Source organism: Amblyomma maculatum, chromosome 8, assembly GCF_055883805.1.
Source record: "Amblyomma maculatum isolate TAMU_Amacu chromosome 8, ASM5588380v1, whole genome shotgun sequence".
NCBI lineage: Eukaryota > Metazoa > Arthropoda > Arachnida > Ixodida > Ixodidae > Amblyomma > Amblyomma maculatum.
Genome location: NC_139351.1, coordinates 60,180,000 through 60,205,622, shown reverse-complemented (window position 1 = coordinate 60,205,622; position 25,623 = coordinate 60,180,000). Strand labels below are relative to the sequence as shown.

Here is a 25,623-nt window from a genome sequence, read left to right as displayed (position 1 = left end):
AAATTTGCGAGAACCAGTCACCTACTTCACTTATATCTACATGGAACGATTCAACGCCTGTACGATAATCAGTGGCTTCATGTGCTAATGCTGTATCGTCAGCGTTCTGAAAAACTTTTGACTTAAGATGTAATAAGCCTAAATCTGATACATAAACAATTAAAATCAGTGGGATAAGTGTACTTCTTTGAGGTACACCGAATTTAACCTTTATTAAATCTCCACGTGTTTTATCAAGCATCACACACTGCACCGATCTGTAAATTTATTGACAAATACCTTGTTAAAATGATCGCGGAATCCAACTGAGCCTACTGTTTTTAGCAGTAGCGAAGGATATATCGTGTCAAATGCCTTGGTCAAGTCCAGTAACAAGGCTAACACAGTATGATTATTTTCTAGTTCATTGTACATCATAGAGCGCGATAGAAACGGCGGAAGCTTGTTTTGCCTGCTACATTATTTCCCTATCACGCCCTATCAGTGTAAGGTGCTATATTATTGGGAACACTTAAGCTCATCCTTTAAGAGTATGACGCGAGAGCGTAAGCTACCAGCCTGCATCCTAATCGCCTTATGACGCCATGACCTGTCATGCCGGTACATCGCGCGCCCCTTGTCGAACACAAACAGAATATCATTAAACGCATTAAAGTTCACTGGCATTCTATAATTTGTCTACAGGACAGTAAAGGCGCACTATTTGTCACTCGCGAATCTCGCTGTTATTCTCACTGTAGACAAGGGGAATTGTGAAGTGCTTCACGATCCGGGGTGTGGTGCAGTGGTAAAGCACTGGGCTTGGGATCCAAGGGATGGCGGCTCAATTCCCCTGTAGGAGACAAGGTTTATTAATTATTGTTTAATTATCATCGCCGCAAAAGGTCGAGCCTCCTCCTCGGCTGTTCAATGTCAAGCGTGGTGTCCGCCGGGGATACGCGACGTCTCGAAACCTGGCGCAGTATTGCTATAGCAATAAAATTAATCATCGGTCCGAATAGAAAGAACACCTGATATTTGTCACTGTAAGCAACTTTTATCTATGTTTTAAACAAGTATTAGATCAGTAAGAATAGTACAGTACAATGCAATCATAATGGGTGGAAACTCTATACAACCACCAGATTCACGTCTCTTCATATCCCATGCTCGCTCTTACAAGTTCCCAATAAAAATTCAATCTGAGAAAGGTATAGAGCACTGCACAAAAATTCGCTTCGGAAATAAGTTGGAGTCGCATATACAATGAATAGCGGGTGAAAATTCAAGTACTTAGTATAAATTCTTTTATGGCGAAAGCAATACTACACTATAGGTTTCGAGCCTTCAGCGTAGCGCAGCCGGTAGCCACATCTTACCCACGTGACGCTGTGGCGTCACACCCCGCCTGACACTAGGGTGTGGGCTGGCAGGAGCTGCCAACTTGGGTCTCTCGTTTCACATTAGATAGTTATGTCAGAATCAGCCTGCTAGGACCCTGGCACTCACGTTACCCCTATAGGCCACTAAGGCACGTTCATACGGCTTGTTTATAGCGGGGCTTTATGTGTGGGCTGAGGAAGGAAAAAAAGAGAAGAACGCTCGGTCACCCGCAGGTAATTCTTTCGCTCAATATTTGGTTCAGCAGTGTTGAACACTTGTAATTTGTTTTATGTGCATCACATTAACTTAAAGCGAATCAATATATACGAGCTGCGCTAAAACTCTGCCACGAAAATTAACAACTCCGTATACTAAGCGATGCCAATACACTTTATAAATGCAGTTTGTTGAGATTTTGCGGAGCCTGCAAAATTGGAGTCTCCATTGTATACCTTATAATGAGGTTAAACACTAAAGCAATTGTAGTAATCCCGATCGCCATCAGCTCGCGCGCCAACCCGAAAAGGTAGACGAAGTGGAGCCGGAGCCTTGTTAGCACTGCACCGTTGATTCGAACGCTACCCTCGTCGCCTTGGTTTGCGGACGTTGCTTACGGTCTTGGTACCCCAAGAAACACCTTACACTTGGTGGAGGTGCGGGGTACCAAGACCGTAAAGAACTTCGCAGTTTTATCGGTCTATGTTCGTATTTCCGCCGTTTTATCCGCAACTTCGCCAGTATCATCGCCCCTTTCACGCAACTTCTCGCCGGAGGCCCGAACCTCTCCTCTTGGTCACCAGCCTGTGATGCTGCGTTCAGTACACTACGCCGTCTACTGGTCTATCCCCCTATACTCCGCCATTTTGACCCTGCCTGCTCGACCGAAATACACACTTATGCAAGCGGCGTAGGTCTGGGCGCTGTTCTTGCTCAACGGAAACCTGGATATACCGAGTATGTCGTCGCGTACGCTAGCCGTACCCTCACGAAAGCGGAATCGAACTATTCTGTGACCGAAAAAGAGTGTCTGGCCATCATATGGGCCATTACCAAGTTTCGTCCTTATATTTACGGTCGCCCATTCTACGTTGTTACCGACCACCACGCACTCTGTTGGCTATCCTCCCTCAAAGACCCCTCCGGCCGCCTCGCCCGCTGGGCGTTACGTCTTCAGGAGTACGATATCCACGTCATCTATCGATCTGGACGCAAGCACACCGACGCTGATGCCCTTTCCCGTTCACCGCTTCCTAACGACTCGACGGCTGGCTTCGTTTGTGCCTACGATATGTCGCCGCTCAACATTACCAACATGAAATCTGAGCAGCAGAAGGATCCATGGATATCCTCCCTCTTAACATACCTGTCTACGCCCGCAGAGCTGTCTCCGTCACGTGCACTTCGTCGTCAGGCCCACCACTTCGCCACTCGTGATGGACTTTTATACCGCCGCAATTACCATCCTACAGGGCGAAAGTGGCTTCTCGTGATTCCGCGACATCTCCGTGCTGAAATCTGCGCCTCTTTCCACGCCGATCCCCAATGCGGCCATGCAGGTGTCATGAAAACCTATTCTCGACTACGTATGAGATATTACTGGCGCGGCATGTACCGCTTCATTCGTCAGTACATCCGATCCTGTACCGCCTGCCAACGTCGCAAGAATCCATCCCCTCAGCCAGCCGCTCCGTTGCAGCCATTGCCTTGCCCCAGCAGCCCTTTTGACCGTGTCGGTATCGATCTGTATGGTCCGCTTCCGACAACGTCGGCTAACAACCGCTGGGTCATCGTAGCCGTTGACCACCTAACCCGTTACGTGGAAACATCGGCCTTGCAGTCTGCCACCGCACGGGATGTTGCTTCGTTCATTCTGCATCGCCTCGTTCTTCGTCACGGCGCACCGAAAGAATTGATCAGTGACCGCGGACGTGCGTTTCTTTCCGACACTGTCGAAGCCCTCCTCAAACAGTGCCAGATCATTCACCGGAGCACCACAGCGTATCACCCCCAAACGAACGGCATGACTGAGCGATTTAATCGCACTCTCAGTGACATGCTAGCCATGTACGTTGATAGCGCTCACTCTAATTGGGACCAAGTGCTGCCTTTCGTAACGTACGCCTACAATACGGCTACGCAGACTACGACTGGGTTCTCCCCCTTCTTTCTTTTATATGGTCGTGAACCCACGTCCACCATGGATACCATCCTGCCCTACCACCCCGACGCTTCAGAGACCACTCTACTGTCTGAAGCGCACACATTTGCCGAAGAATGCCGACAATTGGCGCGCTCCTTCACAACGGTGAACCAGGCTCAACAAAAGCATAACCGGGACCCTACAAATCCAGCGCCTTCATATCCCTCAGGTGCCCTCGTTTGGCTCTGGGTGCCTTCCTCTGCACCCGGCCTCTCATCCAAACTCTTATCGCGCTATCATGGACCTTACCGCATTCTCGAACAATCTTCTCCCGTCAATTACGTAGTAGAGCCCTTGAACCCATCTCCAGATCATCGCCGCCGCGGCCGAGAAACTGTACATGTCGACCGCCTCAAGCCGTATTATGATCCCCCTACCCTTTCCTCACCATGAGTCGCCAGGATGGCTCCTTTTCCACCGGGGGGTATTGTAGTAATCCCGATCGCCATCAGCTCGCGCGCCAACCCGAAAAGGTAGACGAAGTGGAGCCGGAGCCTTGTTAGCACTGCACTGTTGCTTCGAACGCTACCCTCGTCGCCTTGGTTTGCGGACGTTGCTTACGGTCTTGGTACCCCAAGAAACACCTTACACAATCAACGATTTTTGATAAAGCGCTGATACTTGAGAAGATTATGTCGAATGTTGCAGCGCTAGTGTCCGCAAAGGTTGCCCAGGCGGAGCATCGCACTGGAAAAAGAGACAGGTATCTCTAAATACAGAACCGCTAAGCACGCCAGAGAGTACGGCTAATAAATGCTCTTCCATGATACTTGCAAACACACATCGGTGAGATTAGTGCATTCCGATAGAAGCACTCTTCCAAACAACACTGCCCGAGCAATGCATTGTTCTAACCGCACAGCTATATTCCAGCTTAGGTATGAATACACAGAGACCTAAGTTTTTAATATGCTTTTTTTATTATGTCTCCAGAAAATGACGTGCTTGGTTGAGTGATTCATTGTGCCCTCCAAATATCGCCATGAGGAACACGACATTTCCTAACCGCGCGCTCACATGTATGAACCCCTATATAGAACTCGATGGAATCCGAATTTTAGAGCGCAGCTCTTAGGCGCCCGTTCCTGCGTTACGCATCGTCGTCGGCGGAGCAGTCATCGTTGTCCGCCTCTTAACCAGCTCCGCCCACCTTTCAGCCCCACAGCCCAGCCCTTCTCTTCCTCCTTGGCAGCGACCGCGCGTGTTATCTGACTGCTGCGCGCGCTCCAGCGACCCCGTTCGCCGCTGGGTATACCCCCCCCCTCACCATGCGTGGCGGCGAGGGTGTTCTCCGGTTGCGGAAGAGCCGGCTCGCTATCAGTGTATCACGGATCGTGCATCCGAAGCAGAAACGCAGAGCCACGTTCTTTCACTCGGTAGCGGCGTCAGTGGCATCAGTCAGTCGCTGCTATCTCTTCGCCGCGCCACGTTCCTAGAGGCCCACGCGCTTCTTCCCGGAACGTCCCGATAACTTAATTGCTCTCTTCATTTCTCTGACCATAGAGCTTCCTTCACGACAGTCAAGAACTGTCAGTTGACTGTTTCTCCAAGGAATACGTGTGAAAAAAAAAACTTGTCTGTATTTGTACATACATGTCTCGAAATCTTTGCCTCAACCTATCGAAAAGGTGAAACAGCCGATGAGCTGCGCTCAAATTTCGAATTAAGAAGTAACGCAATCATCGGCAATATTTTTCCTGATTCAAATACAGAGCTATGTTCTGTAGGTTAGGATAACTTCCGCATGCACTGGTTAGGCAAGCTTATCGTTACAAAGTTAAAATATTTCCGTATATGTCGGCGTCGTATTCCTTTACGAAGCTTATTCGTTATCCTGAATCGTCGGCGCTTAAAACTAAAGCTTTAAATAGCTCTTGCAAAGAGAGTTACTAAACAAAGAATGCTGTGCATTAAACGCGTTTTAACGGCTCACCCTTGTAGCAAGGTGCTCCCATCCCCAAATTAGCGCCAGCCTTGCGGCATGCGGCCCAACAGAAGATATAATGACCTTTAAGGAAAAATACAAAGCGTCCTCTAACAGCAACAGTTTGGGAGAAGCTCCGTAAACCCCGCTGCGCACCCCGGGGCTTACGGAGCTTCTCCCAAACGCACACCCCTGAAAAAGCCGAGCGCCAGGCCGGGGGACGCTTGTACCCATTTTTACCGGTGGGTGTCCGGCGGTGGGTTTCGAACTCCGGTCTGGACGAGTCTTCAGCTGGAGTGAAGATTGCTGGAAAACGTATCAACAACCTTAGATATGCGGATGATACCACTTTAATGGCAGAAAGTGAAGTGGAACTCAAGAGACTTCTGATCCGCGTACAAGAAGAGAGTGAGAAGTTTGGGCTTAAACTGAACATTAAAAAGACAAAGATCATGGCGTCCTGCCCTATCAAGTCCTGGAGCATCAATGGACAAGAAGTGGAAGCTGTGACAGATTTTCTGTTCTTGGGCTCCAAGATTACCTCGGAAGGAGACTGCAGCTATGAAATTAGGAGACGCCTGCTTCTGGGAAAGAGAGCAATGGTTAGCCTTGACCGCCTAGTAAAGAGCAGAGACATTAGTCTGCCAACCAAGATCCGTATAACTCGTGCTATGGTCTTTCCAGTTGTGATTTATGGATGCGAGAGTTGGACTGTGAAAAAGGCTGACCGCCGAAGAATTGACGCGTTTTAATTGTGGGGCTGGCGAAGACTCTTGAGAGTTCCTTGGACTGCCAGAGGAACAAATCAGTCGATATTGTCGACCATAAACCCTGACTGCTCATTGGAGGGTCAAATTCTAAAGCTAAAGCTCAGCTACTTTGGTCATCTGATGCGAAGAGAGGAGTCGCTGGAGAAAGATTCGATGTTGGGAAAGGTTGAGGGTCGCCGGAGAAGGGGTAGGCAGCGAACGCGTTGGTTAGATGGCATCCTCCAGGCACTACAGATGAAGTTATGTGATGTTAGGAAGATAGTGAGAGACCGGAAAGCGTGGCGTGACATGCTCCATAGGGTCACGAAGAGTCGGACACGACTGAACGACTAAACTGAAACTGAACTGAAACAGCAAATACATTTTTATTCTTTCATCTCACAAAAGGTAGCTTAGTCACTGTGTCGAACAAAAAGAAGAGACACATTTGAAAATATACTTTTGGGCGGCACGTCCATTCAGGCGGGAAGCAACCGCCGCTCATATGTATTCGCAACAAGAGCGAAAGTAGGGATGGAGCCACAAGGGCATGCGAGAGTCCACCAATCATATACGAGCTCTTACCACCAAGATATACAGGCTGGCGCAGGAACAAGCTCCTTGCATTATTCTCAGGCGGCGCCCCTCCCCGAACGTTGCGTTTCGACAAGCATTCGCAGAAAAAGCAAGCACACAAACGATGACACGTGTAATTAAATATATCGCAACGCTCGTAAGCCGTGTAATTGCCTGAGTATGCGCCCTTCTGGTTGACACCCAGATGCCGGCAGTAGTCGCCGGTATGAAACCGATACGAGGGCTAAATAGAAGTCCATTATAACGGTGCATATATGTTGTACGTCAGTTAATTCTCACGAGGAAAACAAGGCATGCGTAGAAGGACACTGTGAACATTAGGTATGCTCAGAATACGCTTTTCCCTGTAAGGGGCTCTTCACGTTATATTATTCATTGAAGGCACATTTTCCCGATGTGTTTGGCAACATGAAAGTCTGTACATTTCAGGAACTTTTGAGGTTCTGAACATTTACAGTAAATCGCTTCTGTTTCCTTATACAGTTGTTAAAAAAATGTAAGTTTATCTAAAAAAGTATACGCCTCAAGTTTTGGCTTGTTGGGTTTAACGTCCCAAAGCAACTCAGGCTATCAGAGACGCCGTAGTGGAGGACTCCGGAAATTTCGCCACCTGGGGTTCTTTGACGTGCACGGGCGCCTTGCTTTTCGCCTCCATTGAAAAGCTGCCGCCGAGGCCGGGATCCGATCCCGCATCCTTGGGAACAGTAGCCGAGCGCCGTAACCACAGCGCCACCCCGCTGGGGCCGTCAAGTTTCAAATTAGGAATAAGGAAATCACGAATGTTTGGGTTCTTCCAATAGATCAAAGCACCTACTGCCTAGTACTGAGGTTTATTTATCCCAGCATGGGCCATTTTTGTTCCCGCTCTGATTTTCATTACTACACTCTAACCAAAATTGCACCCTTCCCATAACTACAACCCCAAGTCCCTAGAAAGAGTGCGTTTCGGTAAACATGCACAATTTTAATGAGTGCAGTACTGCTTACTGCACACATTGAGAATGGTTTTTCAGTTTCTAAATGCACCCTTTCAAGAGGGTGTGAATTACAGACATTATATGCGCAATTAATGGTACCATTTTGTTTACAGTGTAGAGCGTTTTGCATATGTTGATTTCGAATGACATGGCCAGTTCTGTCGTTTAAAAAAAGAAACATAGCCTACACGTTTTGATATTTGTGCGCCGGTGTTTTGCAGACCGAAACCGACATGCTTCTAAAGATGACGTCGGCTGCCCGTGCCATCCGGGTTCCAGCTAAAGGTCAGACAGCTTATGAGAAGTCAGTGGCACTTTTCCAGTCCTGCATCGCACTGGCCTATTCAAACCGCAATGAGGTGGGTTATGTAAGGAAATGATGTCTTCATGCATGTAAAGAGGCCTATGGAGACGCCTAAGTAGATTGTTATGATCACCTGGCCTCTAACGCCCTGCGCAAAAGAATGCGATGTATTCCAAAGTTCGCAGTTCGGAAAGATACACGTTCACATTATGATCTGCTCTCGCCAGTTCTTTGAGGATACCAAATATCTCATCTTAAGTCCTCTAAAGCAAAAATACTTTCCTGCTCTTGACCTCGTTATCGGCTCCTCACAGTGTCATCGCTAATCATGAACAATGAACTTTTGTTAGTTACGGGCCTAATTATTGTGCAAATCAATACATGCTACTATCGCTCTCGTTATCAAATGCGAGCAACACAGGAGCCTTCCCGGCCTTGTTCTGCCTTTTTTTAATTTGCACAACACTTCTTTTAGTGCCTTACTCTTTGAAATAGTCTTCCTCCGCTCAAACAGACATTGGTATCACCCGTTTGCTCTCAGAAACAATATTGCTCTTCCACGGGGGGCATACTACCAAAGAATATATGAATGAATCGTGCTCGCTATGAACCATGTTTTGAGTGGTCAGTTTTCCTCCTAACTGTTATACACTAGTGATTCTAAAGCTGCACTTCGAAGAGTTATGCGAAAGAAATAAAGAGACCCGGTTCATGTCTTCACTTTCAGCAGGGAGTGCAATAATGTGCAGGGTCAAATGTCTCTCTATCATAACGCTGGAGCCCAGTAGGAAATGGATAGCTCTTGCATTCATATATACTTACGTGACAATAGCAAATATTGTTTATTAACGGCTTTTTCAAAGTTGGGACGCTCACCCATTCCCTCCATTGAAATTCCCACTTCCGAACAGTCACATGCACATACCCTATTTTGAAATGTTCGTAGTATCCTCCGGTGGCGGTTGGGGCGTGGCACCGCTTAGTATTCCAAGATAGCAAGACCACAAATAATTAATATACAGTTCCGCTACAACATTACTCGTGTAAATGAATATTTGACGAGCTGCATAGACCCAACAGGATTATGTACCATTAAACAGAGCTTAATGTTAACTTCATGCGTAAAAGGCACAACTGTATGGCAGGAACGTGGTGAGCTTTTGCACGTTCCCGCGCCCCCTGCTTGTCAGCATAAGTAATTTTAAGGCTAGGAAACAAAGCCTAAGTCCTAAAAATATGACCTGTGGATGAGGCAGTTCAAGAAAATACTTATTGTGGATTATGGGCGTCTTCAGCAACAATGTAGGAAAAATTCAAGCAAGCAGAACAGTGCCACTAAACTTCATACCTTTAACAAAAAGAGATATTTCCGGCAAAAGTTCCAAATTTTGCAGTTATAATAAAGAAATATAGCAAACCGCAAAGAACAACGTTACGAGAGATTTCTAAAAAAAATCTAAAACATTTGTTGTTTTATATTTGATGCTTTAAAATAAAGGCAGTTTCAGAAATAATCTAATAAACAGATTAAAAACAAATCATGTGGGATTGAAACGTATAGCACATTTCTCTGTCTGTGCAGAAGGGCCTGATTAGTATTTATTCAAATTAGTGAGTTTTAGACCAATAGTTATTACAGACACGTTTTTGCTGAAGACTATTGAAATTCTTTCCACAACCGTCCTGATGAAGCTAATATTGTAAAAATAGAAGGTATATGCGTAAGGTTATCGAGGAAACTTTCAATTTGTGAAAACAAAATGTCTAAAATATTTACCCTGGCATGCATTGAGCATGTAGGTATGTGGTCCCCTCGGACGAAAGCACGTCAGCGGCATACGTATTGATGAAGGAACGTCAACAGTGTCTCATAAAACTAATTTAATGGTGAAAATGTTAAAAGTATTATGACTTGTTCTTTCCTTCTGTGTATTATTTCCTGTAGGAGGGCTGAGAATAGCAGAGGAGGCAGGAAACATCAATCGCATATTTATTTATTTATTTATTTATTTATTTATTTATTTATTTATTTATTTATTTATTTATTTATTTATTTATTTATTTATTTATTTATTTATTTATTTATTTATTTCCAATACCTCAAAGACCCCAGGAGTACGGGGTTTTACATGAGGGGTAGGCTTGACAGTATTGTCGAGATTAACAAAAAACATTTTCAATGGCGGTTCTGAAATGGCTTGGGTTAGAGTGAGCGACGATGTCAGCGGGAAGATCGTTCTAGTCGATGGCTGTCCTTACAAAAAATGAGTTGAGGTGCGCTGTCGTTCGGGCACGTGGCGGCTAAACAGCCAAGGTGTGGGTGATGCGACTGGATGTTTGATGAATCGTTATGATGACTGCTGTGCTAGATGATAAGGCATGATAAAATTTATGAAATAAACAGAGTCTAGATATTTTACGGCGTACTTTCAAGCTTGGGAGACCGGCATTAGCTTTTAGATTAGTAGCGCTAGTATTACGAGAATAGTCAGAGAATATAAATCTAGCTGCACGGTTTTGTGTTAATTCAATGGTAGATATCAAGTTTTGAAGATGCGGGTACCACAATGCGAATGCGTACTCCAGTTTGGGCCCTACAAGGGTTACTTAAGCTAGATGTTTAACAGAAGAAGGTGTCTGAGCTAGGTTACGCCGAAGAAAGCTAAGTGTGCGGTTAGCATCGTTAGTAACGGATGTAACGTGAGAATGCCATGTAAGATCACTGTAAGTTGTGACACCTAAATATTTCAAAAAAGATACCGAGGAGATAGTAGTTCCATTTAGTAAATAGTTGTACGAAGAATAGTGTTGGCGTCTGTGGAAGGTAATTAGGGCCGTTTTGTTAACATTTATGGTCATTAACCAATTTCGACATCATTCCTTGACTTTTGCCAGATCGGCCTGAAGAGCCAAATTATCGGTAGGGTTATGTATGGGACGGTAAATAGCACAGCCGTCGGCAAAAAGACGGATATTAGAAGAGATGGAGCTAGGTAGGTCATTAATATAAATAAGAAAAAGAAGAGGACCAAATACGGTACCTTGGGTACACCGGTCAGAGCAGGCGTGAAGCTGGAAGCGTAATCGTTAGCGAGAACAATCTGGGAGCGGTTAGTAAGGAAATCTTCGATCCAATTAAATACAGATGCATTTAAGGTAATTCTTGACAGTTTTAGTAATAGTCGCTTGTAGGCAACCTTATCAAATGCTTTTTCGAAATCTAAGAAGAGTGCATCAGTAGGAATATTAAGGTCTAAGTTGGAAATAATGTCGTTTAAAAACAATGCAAGTTGCTTGTCACAAGAAAAGCCTTTCTGAAAACCGTGCTGATTGGGATAGGAAAATTTGATGGATGTTAGGAAACTGATGACATGAGTGGAAATAACGTGTTTCATGATTTTAGAACATACGCTTGTGAGAGAAATGGGGCGAAAAGTGTTACCTGAGCCCTTCTTAGGAACTGGGATGATCTTGCCCACTTTCCAGTCTTGAGGGACTGTGCTAGATGATAAAGACTGCTGAATATCTGTGTTAGGATTATGCTAGTTATATATTTGGTGTTCTTCAAAACCTCTGTCTTTATGCCGTCAACTCCTGCCGATGATGTGAGCTTCAAAGAGTCGATAATTTTTGCTATGCCATTAGGTGTAAATGTGATATCCGTCATGTTCGTATGAGTTAAAGTGGGAAAGGGAGGGAGGTTTGCTTTAGTCTCTTGAGTGAAACCCGCACTGAATGTACAGTTGAGGGCCTTAGCAATGTCGCCATCAGATAAAGGATTGCCTGAGACTCGTTAGTTAAGAACACACGTGTATTTGAACGTTTTGGGTTAATAATCCTCCAGAACTGCTTAGGGTTGTTGCGGATTAATAAAGGTAGTGTCGATGAAAAGAATAATTGCTTAGACTTTACTAGGAGCGAGCGAAAAAGATTTAATGTAGAATGATACTTCTGCCATGCACGTGGGGTGTTAGTAGATTTTGCCGCTCTGAAGTGTCGTTGTGTTTTGTTTTTTAATCGTTTAAGGGATTATGTAAACCATGGTGATAAAGGACGGTCGCGAATAATCTTCATAGGTATGTACTTGCTTGACAAGAGGGAGAGAGAGTAAACTTTAATTGTTTAACGGAATAGCGTGAGTGGTTTCCTCAGTCCAGGATACAATTGGCCTGGGCTGTCTCCGGGGCCCTGGTGAGCAGGCTGCGCTACTCAGAGAAACCCATGTGGGCCAGCTCTGCCTCCCACCAGCTTGGCTGAGTGCTTGAGCTTTATATTTCTGTAATTGCTCTTTGCCGTTCCATATCATGTTAAGGATGTCCGAAACTTCACCGCATGCGGTGCATGTGTTATTTTTGAATTTTTGGGGCCAGATTGTGTGGTACTTTGCTAGGTTTGGGAATGTCCTAGCCTGTATGTTCCTCCAGGTTACTGCCTCCTGTCTGCTGAGGTCTTTGTGTGGTTCTGCGTATCGTTTTCTTTTTTTTTTCTAATTTGAAATATTGTATTAGTTCTCCGTATGTGAGAGGTGTTGAAGGCTCTGGGGCAGCTGGCGCAGGTGCCCAGAAAGTATTCCCTCGGGCTATCCTGTCGGCAGCCTCTTTGCTGTCAATTCCCTCGTGTGCCGGTATCCACATGATTGTGTGCTTCATGTTGCCCGTCTTTGTTTCCTGCTCCATTATTTGGTGTGCCTGTTTGCATGCGGGTCCCAGGAGTAAGGCACGACAGGCCTTTTGGGAATCACTGAGTATTATGTGTTTTCTACCTTGGCCGCTGGCGTGTTTAACTGCAAGGGCGATTGCAACTTCCTCTGCACATTCTATGTAGTTATTGATCTTGATCGATGAGCTGTTCATCCCTCTTCCGGTGTGGTCAACTGTGGTGGCTACCACCGCGTTTCTCCGCAGATATGGACTCGCGTCTACATAGAGTACGTCGCTGTTGTTTGTGATGACGTTGTTTTGTATGCGGCGACTTCTCGCTTTTCGTCTTTCGCTGTTGTGCAGGGGGTCCATATTTTTGGGAATTGGAAGGACCTAGTATTCAGCTCTGCTTTCGGGAGTGAGTGTTTCTCTTACGGGGTTAGTTTTCTCGTGGATGGGTCGTCCCATGATGTTCAGTAGGTGTCCACCAGTCCGACTTTGTTCTAGTCTGCGTTCTTGGCAGACAAGGACTGCTTCTTTGTGTTCTTCGTAGGTGGCCGAGATGCCCATTGCCATTAAAGGCTCATTGGAGGCATGACTGTGCATGACAACTTTCTGGAGTAATCACGAAGGAGCAAACCGAAATTGAACGTATTCAGTACATCAGGGACGTATGTACGGAATTACTTGCTTGTCTCTAATTATTACCTTACAATTAATAATAATTTATTTATTTATTGTGGTACATTGCTTACTTAATAAAAGTACCAGAACACCCTATATAAGGAGATAGCGCTCAGCGAATTATTCCATTTCTTGGTTGTCGCACGACGCCTGGAGACTAGGTTGCAGCTTCGCATATTAAAAATTTAATGGCAACTATAGCCACCCGTCACTCAAGGAGAGAGCAAGGAGGATATATAAAACTTGCTGGAGTGGAAGCCGCCTATATGCGCCTTTGCGGAAGATTGAAGCCTCGCCTAGAGGGTGGCGACCATCTTGCCAATGAAAAAGCAGCAGAGCGCAACCACGATCGGGCTTCTTCGTGCTGCCTATGAAGTTACTCGCGTTTACAAAGCGATGAAAGCAAGCGGTCGTGGTCGTACACATTTATTTTCCATCCACCAGCAGCCAATCGTCATGTAGAAGGCAGTTAGCCCACACAAATGGTGAGGATAAAAGCTTAATAGCTCAAACGCACAGTAAAAACAAACAACGGTAATAGGCACCCTACTGGTGATTGAACACCCTTGACAGAACTGGTCTGACTTTATTCTTGATCAATTACCGGTTTCATTCCTTCGTCATTTTTATGTACCCTCGTTTTCATGTATTCAGCGATTTTTGTAGATATGATTGTCAAGCGGAGCGGAGTCAACGATGTGCTGCTCCATTTCTGGAACCACATTTCCCTGCGGAAGCCCCCAGGACTGCCAAGATAAGGTGTTTTGCCCTTGGCTACACCGTTGTAATGACATCACATTCACCCTGCAGCCGTCGCAGCCTTTTCTCAACTGCTTCACACAGGCCAATGCGGCGAAACGAGTCCACCTCGGCTCTTCTGCTTAATTAAAGGTGCATGCTCATCGGAGTGCAGGGCTTTAATGCACTGATCACATGTTGTCATTGTACCAACTTTTCGCACAATGAAGTCACCTATGTATTGCACCCCGGCACCGACAAAAGCAGGAAGGCTTTTGGGCCAGTCAATGCGATGTATGTAGTCGTGGTTATCAGGCTGCAGGGCTGATGACCTGCGCATGTCAGTGACCGAGCTTTTCGCCTTTATTATGGCTACAGTAGTTACTGGGTTCAAGATAGACCATATCTTGGGAGCAGTTTCCAGAATTGCAAGACGTCATCGCCGTCTGAACAAACAGACGTTTGTGTGCAGCCATAAACTGCGCAGCTGTTGGATTGTTGTCATGTCCCCCTCGTCTACGTATGGACCCGACGAAGTTCTCGGCTTGACCTTGATTGAGTTTGTGTGACAGCAAGTATTTCAGTTAATCTTGGCCGACAAGCTCGTTCAACATTCTTTCGCGGTGCTTACCATGCATATCAAATATCCAACAAACTCAGTTTTTTTACCCTTCTGTAACTGCACGTTTCAGCCCATTTATGTACGCCCGGGTCTCCGAAAAGAATGGCTTTTAGCAGGCTTCATTCTGGTTACGATCAGGTGCCTTGTGAGACGTTACTAGTGGGCGCCTTGAGTTAGGATGTCGAACAAGTGATTGAACATTCTAATAAAAATTGATGTTGCGCTGGCACCCTTCTATTGTGATAGCTTGAGCACTTGTTATCAGAAGTCTAAGGCGTCGGCAACTGAGGCACGCAATGCTTGTACGGAATTTCGACCTTCATTGTTTGCTTTTCCCAGTGAACGTGAACGTTTGTTAGCTTGTGACCAAGCCGTAAACCCTCTACACGTTACAGTGTCTCTAATGCTACTACATAAGTCCACTTCGCATGCTTTCCTTCAGGGTCGATGAGGTGGTTTGCTGTTGCCATTGAGTTGCGGATGAGCTTAATCATATGACAGGTATTTAAAATAATGTAAACATTTTAGTGCAATCAGGTGGGTTGACAAAGGTTGTAATAAACTCACCAGAGTCCGGTCGAACCTGAGCACCTAAACACTTTGCCGTAGTGAATTTCGACGAAGCGCCTTTGAATTTAAGAGACAATTTCTGCCTGAACTGATGCAAGCTTCTCAATACATTGTTTAGTCAGCTCCACCCTCTCCGCTCCAGTCTGTGTGCAAATTAAAAAGGATGCGACTGGCATCTTCAGTCTGATGTTCATACCAACAATCATGAAGACACCCATTTCTGGCTTCGGAGAGACTATCATCTAACCCCGTTCCAAAATCTACATACCCGACTATGTTGTCTCCAACTAATTCTCGTTTATGGCCATGTCATCTACGACCAGAGCGCAGTAGAGCGGTTCACACCGTCTTTGTGCAAACGTTTCGAGAAAACAAATTGCCTCACTGGTGCAACCAGGAGCTCCATGTATTGACAGATTCCAATTCCTACAATTCCGACCATTTAAGTTGGATCGGACGTACTCGTATGAGGCTGGGGAATAAAAATGTAATGTTAGTGCGAACGCATGGAGCTCAGGTGGTACTTGCCTTTCTGTTTGTTGTCCGCCCTGCACAGAAGAGGTTGAATGTCGCTTGAACACTCTTGCGAGTTTTCCTCGTACAGCAGCTTTCATTCTCTTATTTCTTTTATGATTTCTTGTGCTATCTCACTTCTCTTCCCAAGCTTTCGCTTCGTTTGCTGCAAAATTTTAAATTTCTTCTTCAACTGTGTAATCTCTTCTTCAGAGGCACTGACTTGGTAATTGTACCATTGTTTTATTGGCAAAGACGCCACTGGTGGCTCTCCAACTTCAGTCATTTCGCATAGCTGGGTACAATCACTGCTGTTCAGTATTGATGCTTGCGCTCTGGACGCTTCCTTTTTACCTGAAATGGACATCACATATTTTTGTTAAGTTCAAGAAAGAGAAAAGTGTAGCTGCGAAAGAAAATGAGTTTCATTTCCTACCACGAACTTCATAACTATATCTTTATATTCGGCTTGACGGCTACCATTCAATCACAATATGTAACTTCTTTCCAGCAAAACGAAGCCGAAAAATAGCGTTCACGGCACACTTTTTTCACGAACAAAATTCTGCAGCACGATACTGGAAACAAAAATAAACACTAACGACAAAAAGCTGAGACGGTTCCTTCTATTTGCTTCCGTCTACTATCCGACAAGAGCATGTATCGAATGTCGATTTTGGCAACCATATCAATGCTATAAACACATCTCACGTGAGAGAGACGAATAAATGTGCCGAGCGTGTCATGGTTTAACATTCTGTAGTAATACACATGGGCTATTGTAGATGCTGCGGTAGAGCAGGAAACACAGAAGGCACACTTGCCGCGCGCAGCCACGTCACCTGTCCGGTGATGTCAAAGGACGATAAGACGAAAGGCTTTGAAGAGCGGTTATTGATTTTTTGTTTAAATGATTTTACTGCCTGATATTAGAGATTATAACATTTATTAGTGTATGCGACACTCCCTGCGGACAGGCGCACGCACCGACGCACACTAATGAGCATGTAAAGGCATTCGCTTGAGCATTCCTTGGCTCGCGTTCGTTGCAGTGGTCATTAAAGTGTGGAATTGAGTGTACGGCTACGATCGCATGGCACTCTGATAGCCCACTGAGATTCGGACACAAAAGCGGAAACGCCTGCAGCGGATTTCACGCGCAAAACTCTCTAGGGCTTTTTTCCAACTTGTCACTTCCCGGTCGAAAACAACTACAGAACTGTGTCAAAAATACAAAATATCCTGTAGTTCTGTCGTAACCATCAGATTTTTCTGTAGTTCTGTAGTTTTTCTGTAGTATATTTCTGTTGTCTGTAGTTCTGTAGCACTTTTCTGTTGTAACTACAGAAATGTCTGATGTTACGACAGAATGCTCTGTTGTCACAACAGGTTTCCCGTCAGAAACCGCACAGAAATTCTGTCGTAACATCAGAAAATTTTCTGTAGTTTATTCCGACTGGGTTCTCCCTCTCCACGGCGTCATCGCGGCGCGTGGAGCAGACGTCAGCGAAAATGAAATGGCCCTGCTAGGTGCGGCTTGTTATGTGGGGAGTCGTGATCTGTGCACGGGGTAGAACGAAGGTGACAGTACTTGAAAATAACCTGGCACAGTTCAGACATGGCCGACAGCTTGCTTGCAAAGAGCATCTATGATGGAATAACCGTATTGTAGTTTCGGTTCGCGCTTCACGCACCGATTCCTCGCAGCAATTGGTGGCTGCTAGTGTTGGTTTGTTGGCTGCACTAGTTATTCAACGAAAAACCACACATTGATTTTCAAGGATTTTTCAAAGACGAGGAGCTTCGCGACAAATTAAATCCTGCTATCTGGCTCCGCCTCTGCGTCTGATAACGCGTCATTCGTCCTTAGAATATTTCATGCGGGACTTCTACCACAACAGGATGCTTCTTATATAGCGTCCTCACGGGTACCAGATGATATCGAAATCGGATGTGTGTCGATGCTCTTTCGGCGCACGACACATGCTAAAGCACCTGCGAATTCAGTTGGTGCCGGCGTAGTGAATGATTTGCTAGCCCTCTTAAAAACAAAACGCATACTAAAATCTTTTGAGCTTTTAAATACTGAGTCCTTAGATAAAGCAATGCTAAGGATCGCTTATCTGCAACTACATTCTGGTGATAACTGCGACATAAATAAGTTTCTGCTCGCAGCCCCCAGCTGTCAATATATTGTTACGGGGTAGTTCAGCTTGGAGCAGAGGGCGGATACGGACGACAAGACTTTCAAACAGACGTTTTCTGCAGGCACCAGCCGACTCTGTTGAACCTCTTCTTCTCTAAAAACTCACGAGAGTCTTCTTCTTCTTCTTTCCTTATGCGTATGCACCGCCTAATGTGACACTACCCCGCCGGCTGAAAAGCACCGTCCCGGTGCATACTAGCGTCCGAACCAGGGTCCGTGTAGTACGGCTTTAGGCGTGCAACATGGACCGTCTCGGTGCGTGGTGTAGAGGTATGCGTTGCGGGGTGCAAGGGCGCAATTTCATATGTCACAGGTGTCACTTGTCGTAAAATATGGTAGGGTCCTGTATAACGGGGCAAAAGTTTTCCGAGCTTGGAGCAGAGGGCGGACACGGAATACAAGACTTTCAAACAGACGTTTTCTGCAGGCCCCAGCCGACTCTGTTGAACGTTGTCTTCTCTAAAAACTCACGAGAGTCTTCTTCTTCTTTCCTTATGCGCATGCACCACCTAATGTGACAATATGGCTCCGCTACTTCGATATCGTGCTCTAGCTGCACTGCTTATGGACAGCCCATGTTACATTTTTATTTGACTGCTAGATAATTGAGTTGACAGTACGGCTGATCCTCCAGTCGATCATTTGCTGTAGCTCTGATCGAGTTCAAAGCGTCATCCGCTGCGGCTTCGATGAGATACAGTTTAGGCGTAGCGACGACTAGGGCGCAGCACACTGCATGGATGGATGGATGGAATGGATGGAATATAGGAGCGTCCCCTTTGAAACGGGGTGGTAGCAGTAGCTATCATGCTCATTTTTCTCCCTATATTTTAATTATTGATTTAGAATGGTTAACTAAACCACCATTCTATTTATTAAATTTTTTTCCTACATTACTAACATTATGTCACTTCTCTGCTTTTAAGCCACCAATCTTCCAGTCGTTTTTTGCTAGTTTCCACCGCCGGTTTATTCACCCGGCCACTGTTATCTCTAAAGCCCAGAGCTTCAGGAACAGTGATTGCGCCTGCACCAACTTCCGGATAGATACCATTACATTCGAGTAATGGCAGCTGCAGAGCGCCGCTCTATGGCCCTCTAGCGGGAAGCACCTTTGAGGAAAGCACGCTACATCAAGTGTGGCAAAGATTGCGAATTTGTCGTCTGTTTACATGATGCGGCTGAGGTTGGTCATTATTTCATGTATCGCTTGACGTATATCACGCCGAGCAAACGATATCCTGCGACGAGGGGGCGGGGTTCTACGCTGCGCTGACGGGCGCGTACTCGAAGGCTGTATCCGTCTGAAGGCAGACTAGATAATAGCTGTATATGACTTCATTTTGCTTTCGTGTAGAAAGTGTATCCATTAGAAACTGCCAGCCCATGCGCTCTAAAAGTTGAACCCTGCCTCGGACACGCAACTTCCGCATCATTCCGTAAACAAACGCGGACACGGATACTGAACTTGGTGAATAGTCGTGATCAACAGGTTTGTTACAAGTCTTTAAAATGAAAAGATAGGAATCTAAAAGCCGCTTCACCCAGGTCAATCATTTCCGTAACATATTGAAGGCGCAGGAAAATTTGTGCATGGTTCAATTTTTATCCATTCCTTCTGCGATTTTTGCAAAAGTAATTTGGTTATGGTTATGTAGGAACATGTAAAAAATGATAGATAAATTGAGCAAATGATATTGGGTGGCAATATAATTACATTTTTCACTTGGAAGGGTCTCGTATATCGCTGCTTTGGTACAATAACCTCACTCGCCGCGAGGAGGATGTTGGGTCGGTATAAAAGAAATGAGAATTTGACTACTGGTAACAATTAGTCTCGCTTATATATGCCGGCTACGGGCATCAGGGTATGTGAGTGTATACGTTTTTTTAGAAATAAAGGCAATGAATGAGTCTTGCAACAATAATTTAGGCTCAATAACGATCACTCGCTCGTTCTGCCCTTATTGGATATGCATGCCTAGTAGTGCTTATATTCATTTTTTTCAGTTAGCAACTGAATTATGAGTCGATCCTAGCTGACACTGTCCGATGAGACTGAGTATGACTCACCGACATGAAATAATAGGTCTGAATTGGTCTCCTACGCGGCACCTATTGATTTTCGCACACTTCGACAGAACGGCAGCGGGAGCGTGCGGCTCGGCTGCACGCCTGCGTCGTCACCGCGCAACGTCACCCAAAACTTTGCTCTCGGGGCCACGCTTGAGAATATATATTTTCATTTAAGTATTTGCTTATTTCACGTTATTACTTGCCTGATATAAATATAAAATCGCGCGCTGCGATGATCAAACTTTCAGCAATATAAATCCAACATTATTTCAGTACTGTCGAAAAATCAACTGAGTTACACTTTATAGCAGGCTTCTTAGATGCTGCTCAAATGGGTTTGATTTTTGACCTCAGAGGAACTACCAAGTTCCAAACAGCACTTGAGATAACCTATCAGCTGGGACCTTTGGATATCGAATCACACATGGTACTCTTATGCCATGGAGAAACACTCCAGCTAATTAGGTAAGGCGGGGCTTACTACCCATGACGCTGCTACCAACTTCTGCAATGGAATTTCAACGAGTTCTCGTGAGCATTCTTTGGAACGTGGTACTTCACATCTGACATGCTTAGCAACTCTTGATTAGGCGTGGGATGAATGAGCAGTTCTTTGAGGAATGTATTTGAAGGTTACGCATTTGTACTAAAGTTACGCATTTTCACGATTCACATGCGTAGTACATTTCACAACTCAAACCAACGTCAGTTGCTTCAACAAAGTTGACGACTGGGCACGTTGGTAGGGGTTCATACTTAACCGGCCAACGGACGAGGCACAGGAAAGAAGAGGACAGCACAAGGCTTGAACCGCAAATAATTATTAGGCCTTTTTAAACGTAACCAGTCCCAAATGCCTGTACTTAAATTTATACACTTAGTTTTACCAGCGGCAGGCTAAACGGCATTCCTCGGGAAAATCGGGCTTGAGTATTGTGAGCGAATAATAGGGTGACTTATGAGAGTTGTAAGCGCAGCTGTCATGGCCGTGCACTAATTTGTCTTGAGGTTGTGTGACGACACTAGAGCACATGATCGGTGCTGTCAATTCGAGACACACCTCACAGATGAAACCGTGAGACCACAATAAAGCCTTCCAAGGTACTTTCATCGGAATTAAGTCAACTCCTTAGCCACACTGCCACGAGTCTCTGCGTCGTAGCACACCTAGTGGGAAGTTTCACGACTGCATGGTGCTGAATATATGTGCGATAATAAAGCAATAAAAATTAAGCAAAATTTCACGCTGCTAAGCCTAAGTAACCAAATCGAAAGCGTCGGTACCTTTCTCTCGACCCGCCTTTCTTCGACCCTTTCCAGCATCTTCTCAGCATGCTCAGTCACTCGATAATCGGATTCGGCCTGCCGTGTTCGCAACCTCAGAGACGCAAACATTTCACGAAGCGTTTCGCCTGCATTATTCATAACGACTGAGTTCGTTAAATTGTCGAGAGCTGTTGCGATTCATTGGCACCGAAAAAAAAAGGCAGTGCAGGCTATCAGACAGAGCAAGCGTCGCGGCTCCAGTGTAACTGCGCTTTAGAGACGTCACGGTTGTTACCTGACTAGGCAGAGGTTAGCATGCGATTACCTTGGCTTTTGGGGGTAGCGCGGCTGCCTAGTGACGTCATAGCTACAACCTGGTTTCACTTCGGTTCAAGGTCAAATACAAGCACACTGCGCACACGTCGAAGAAGCAATTGAAGGAAATCGTAACAGCTTTCCCTTTTAAATCTTTGACAGCCCAGCCGAGATGGCACTGCAGAAATACGAAGGTATTGACGTTGGTGGCTCCTGGATGACTTTTGGTTTCCAGTACTTTATTTGCTAACGCATGCTAGTTGGGAATATGTGGGACCTCATGGTAAATGTGGCTTGGTGTCACTTAGTGAAGATGTCACATACCACCATTAAATAACCTAATTGCAATGGGTACCTCTTAGCTCATATAAATTTAATTACTTATTACACTGATTACCTTAATTACCAATACCTATCTTCATTTATAATGTATTATTACTTATCAATAATTTTCGTTATAATGTCAGCAATTAGTGACATGACTAATCTTACGCATGACTAATGACCATGACTCTTTGAGCAGTCACTTCCTTTATATACCACAGCACACTACTCTTTCAATAATGAGTGATGATGTCTCCATCTGGTTATGTCACAAATGGCGACACAATTTGCTCGCAAATTTTGCGGACATAGCCTGGTAAGGCTTTCGCCTTAACAAAAGGCTGCTAACTAACCTAGTAGCAATAGTGAATGGACAGAAACTACGATCCTCAAGGGATGTCAGACGTTCTGTGCCGTTAATACTGTCGTGGAACGAGAGAAAGATGGTTACACAATATGAAAGAGCACTGAACAAGGGTAAAGGGGGAGTCTCACATCGAAACACGGGCCAAATTTTTGACAAGTGGAATTTTTGTTCTTCGGGAAAGCGCGATCACTACTGGCGTGGGTATTCACTCCTTGAGTGCTCTTTTTCAATGCTGTTGTGATACACTTACCAGGTTGGAGGTTTAGAAAAAATTGACTGGAAGAAAAATAATACATAAAATTTAGGAGAACAGCCTGTAGATAAGTAGCTGTAGAATGTTGCCCACAATCTTAAGACATATGCTAAGGTAGCAGCTGCGCCTGCAGCCCCGTTAAAACAGTGTTATAAGCACGCTTTCGTTAAAAAGTACTCCGCTACGCAACGCCGCAAAACGATTAGTTCTAAAATTTTTACTGTGTCCTTTAAAATCACTAGCGTTCAGAAGGCCGCGCAATTTCGGAAACAAAAACTTGAAGTATTTTGCTTACCATCTTCTAGTTGGCTGCAATTTGAAGGCCGCTCCAGAATTTTAGGCAAGCTTCAACATCTATATTGCAGTGCACGTAAAACTCCTTGCTTTGTCTAATCGCCTTCGTGAAGCGTTATCTTAACAGCAAGAAAACAAAAATATTTTAAACCATTTCATGGACGCAAAAGCATCTCTGAAAAGCCACTAAAAAAGTGTTCACAATGTCGAAATTCTTTCTCCGCGCCGCCTTTGCGACTCAGTTTCGCAATGTACTAGTCAAATTTCTACAATGGGTCTTGAAACAAACCGCGATAAAGTTAGCTTATTTATGCAGGATTGGGGGGTTGCATGGCCAACGGTATGTTCTAAGAATCATTTACTTCCCTACCGTGATTTGCAAGCATGTGATAGCAATTTTCTTCGGGCGTGTCTGCGAAACTAACCTTTCATGCCGACTCATTGAAGAGTGCGGGACATTGTTCTTTGTCTTGCATGAAATTGAAAGGGCTCACTAATATTTTGGTTCCTGTGCTACTGGTAGTACGCGTGATGCATATATCTCGCAAATGACAGGCTGTCCCTTCTGAGTTTGGCAGATATAAATAACAAGGATTTAGAAATTGCTGGTTCTCATATTTCTTAAAACGCTAGGTACCCTTTGCTGGGTCCTGTCATCAGTGTTCTCAAAACATGGTAGCACTTAGTGGTTTGATATTTATGAGGGCAAGCTGAGGTTCATCGGTGTGCAGGCCTCTGTTCTGAAGGCCTCTGTTTTCAGTTCTGAAGCAACCGCCAGGACATGAGACAACTAGGTGCAAGATAGACTGTGTTGCACTGTCGGAAGCTTTTTTATTCGCAGCGCTTTTGATTGCCGGCGAATGATCGATCTATAATTCTTCTAGTCATTCGCCGTCATTCGTTTGCTGCTTTCAGACCAGCGACCTTGTCAGTTGGATGAAGTCACTGAAACTGGACCTGGTCAACGCCACGAATCTAACTGACTTCGAGCCGGTGGATACAATGCTACGTTTGATGAATGAATTCCTATTGGACGCAATTATTTCCGCCATGCCGGTAGTAGCCGCCGGTGCTTTTTTCGTAAGCAGAGCTTGATACCGCATGTCAAACTATGGGTTTTTCTCACAATTATGTGTTTTATATTTTCAGCACTACAGCCATTTGTGGCTTAAGCCTGAAGCGAAAGCAAATTACTGATGCAGACGGCAGCGCTTTATTATCACCCGGCGTTAATATCTTTTGTGTTGGCAGAATGAAGAGCAGCAGCCGGTGATTGCTGAGCAGTGCCTAATATTGGTAACTCCATACCCTCACTGACTGGCGCTCTGGAGCGCTGCAGTTCAGATGATCGGACGCTTACTGGTTGCTGAGATGTGTCACAACTTGCATTCTTTATCTGTAATCAAAATTCTAACAGGTCAAGAGGTAACGTATTTTGGCGATGATGTGATACGGAGCTAAAATCAGAAATTCTAGTTTTGGTCAGACAAACTTGTGAAGTCACCCACCTGTAGACCAAGCAGAAAATTTAGTCGTTTTGCAATGTGCTCGGTTAGGTGTCTGCGACGTAGTGGAGCTCCGAAAGGCAGGCACATTTTAAAACGTCATATTGTCATCTGAACTGATCGTCATAGATGTTCTCGTATGAGATTCTACAGGGTTTCTGCATGACACATTAGGTCACAAGCTAATTCCAACCGCAATATGGTCTTTACAGAGAAATCAGAACAATTAGCTGGAAGGACGAAGAGTAGTTATACCGAATCAAACCGCTACTCTGTTTCATCCGTTTGGCGTTCTGGGCTTCCACCTGAATGTCCACCAGCTGTCCTCTGTTCTGTCCTCACTTCCACCCGCAGTTCGATTTTCGCGCTGACGTCTTCACATCACGCAGCACAAAATATCTCGGCAGCAATCTCTCCTGCTCTTTTACACCACTGAGGAGTATTGGTTGAATCTGATAGTTAAGAGGTGCTACACAATTATCTCACACCTTAGTTCTATGATATCAACTGATATGATATGATATCGGTTCTATGATATCAACTGTTGCTCATCTGCAGCTTAGCTTTGTATTTACACTTCTTTTTATGATGCGTGTTACTGACGGTGAATAATTAGCGAATATTTAATGTCATTACAAAGCAAAACTGTATTATGTTCGTAATACATGTGTTCGTACATCTCTTGTGAAACGTCAGGATGGATTCAAATTTAAGTTTGGCAGAAATATACCTATTTTTAAAACCCTGTTGCTAGAGCACGCATCCTTATATTAGAAGTTATTGTCGACCTTCGCACCAGACAGATCATAGCATTTGTAGAAGGCCTGTACTTTCACGACAAGTAAGGAAAATAATATACGCAGCTGGCAAAGTTTTCTTTTCATGAGATTCCAGTCAGTCCTACGGGTGTATTCTGGCAAAACGCATCCCGCTAATCTCATATGCTAAAATTACAAATGTATAACGCCTCTGCAAGAGGGCACTTATGTTACCCGCAAAGTGTTACAGATCTGAGGCGTGCCGTTACAGATCGCTCCAAACTAGGGCTTTCCTGAACCATGCCTTAATAAATATGTGGCCGCGAGATTCAGTGGTAGATGCTTACTCGGCGGGCAGTTTGTTGAGGTATGCCACATG

General features: G+C 44.9%; 1 protein-coding gene across 1 annotated transcript in view; it reads left to right on the top strand.

The window, feature by feature from the left end:
• Positions 1–25,623, top strand: part of LOC146181252 (uncharacterized) — a 262,301-nt gene that overhangs the window by 185,820 nt on the left and 50,858 nt on the right. Inside the window, exons 4-5 of the mRNA XM_084575738.1 lie at positions 8,031–8,168; positions 23,897–24,061. Of these exons, the coding sequence (XP_084431864.1) occupies positions 8,031–8,168; positions 23,897–24,061 (303 nt within the window). The remainder of the gene's footprint in view (positions 1–8,030; positions 8,169–23,896; positions 24,062–25,623) is intronic.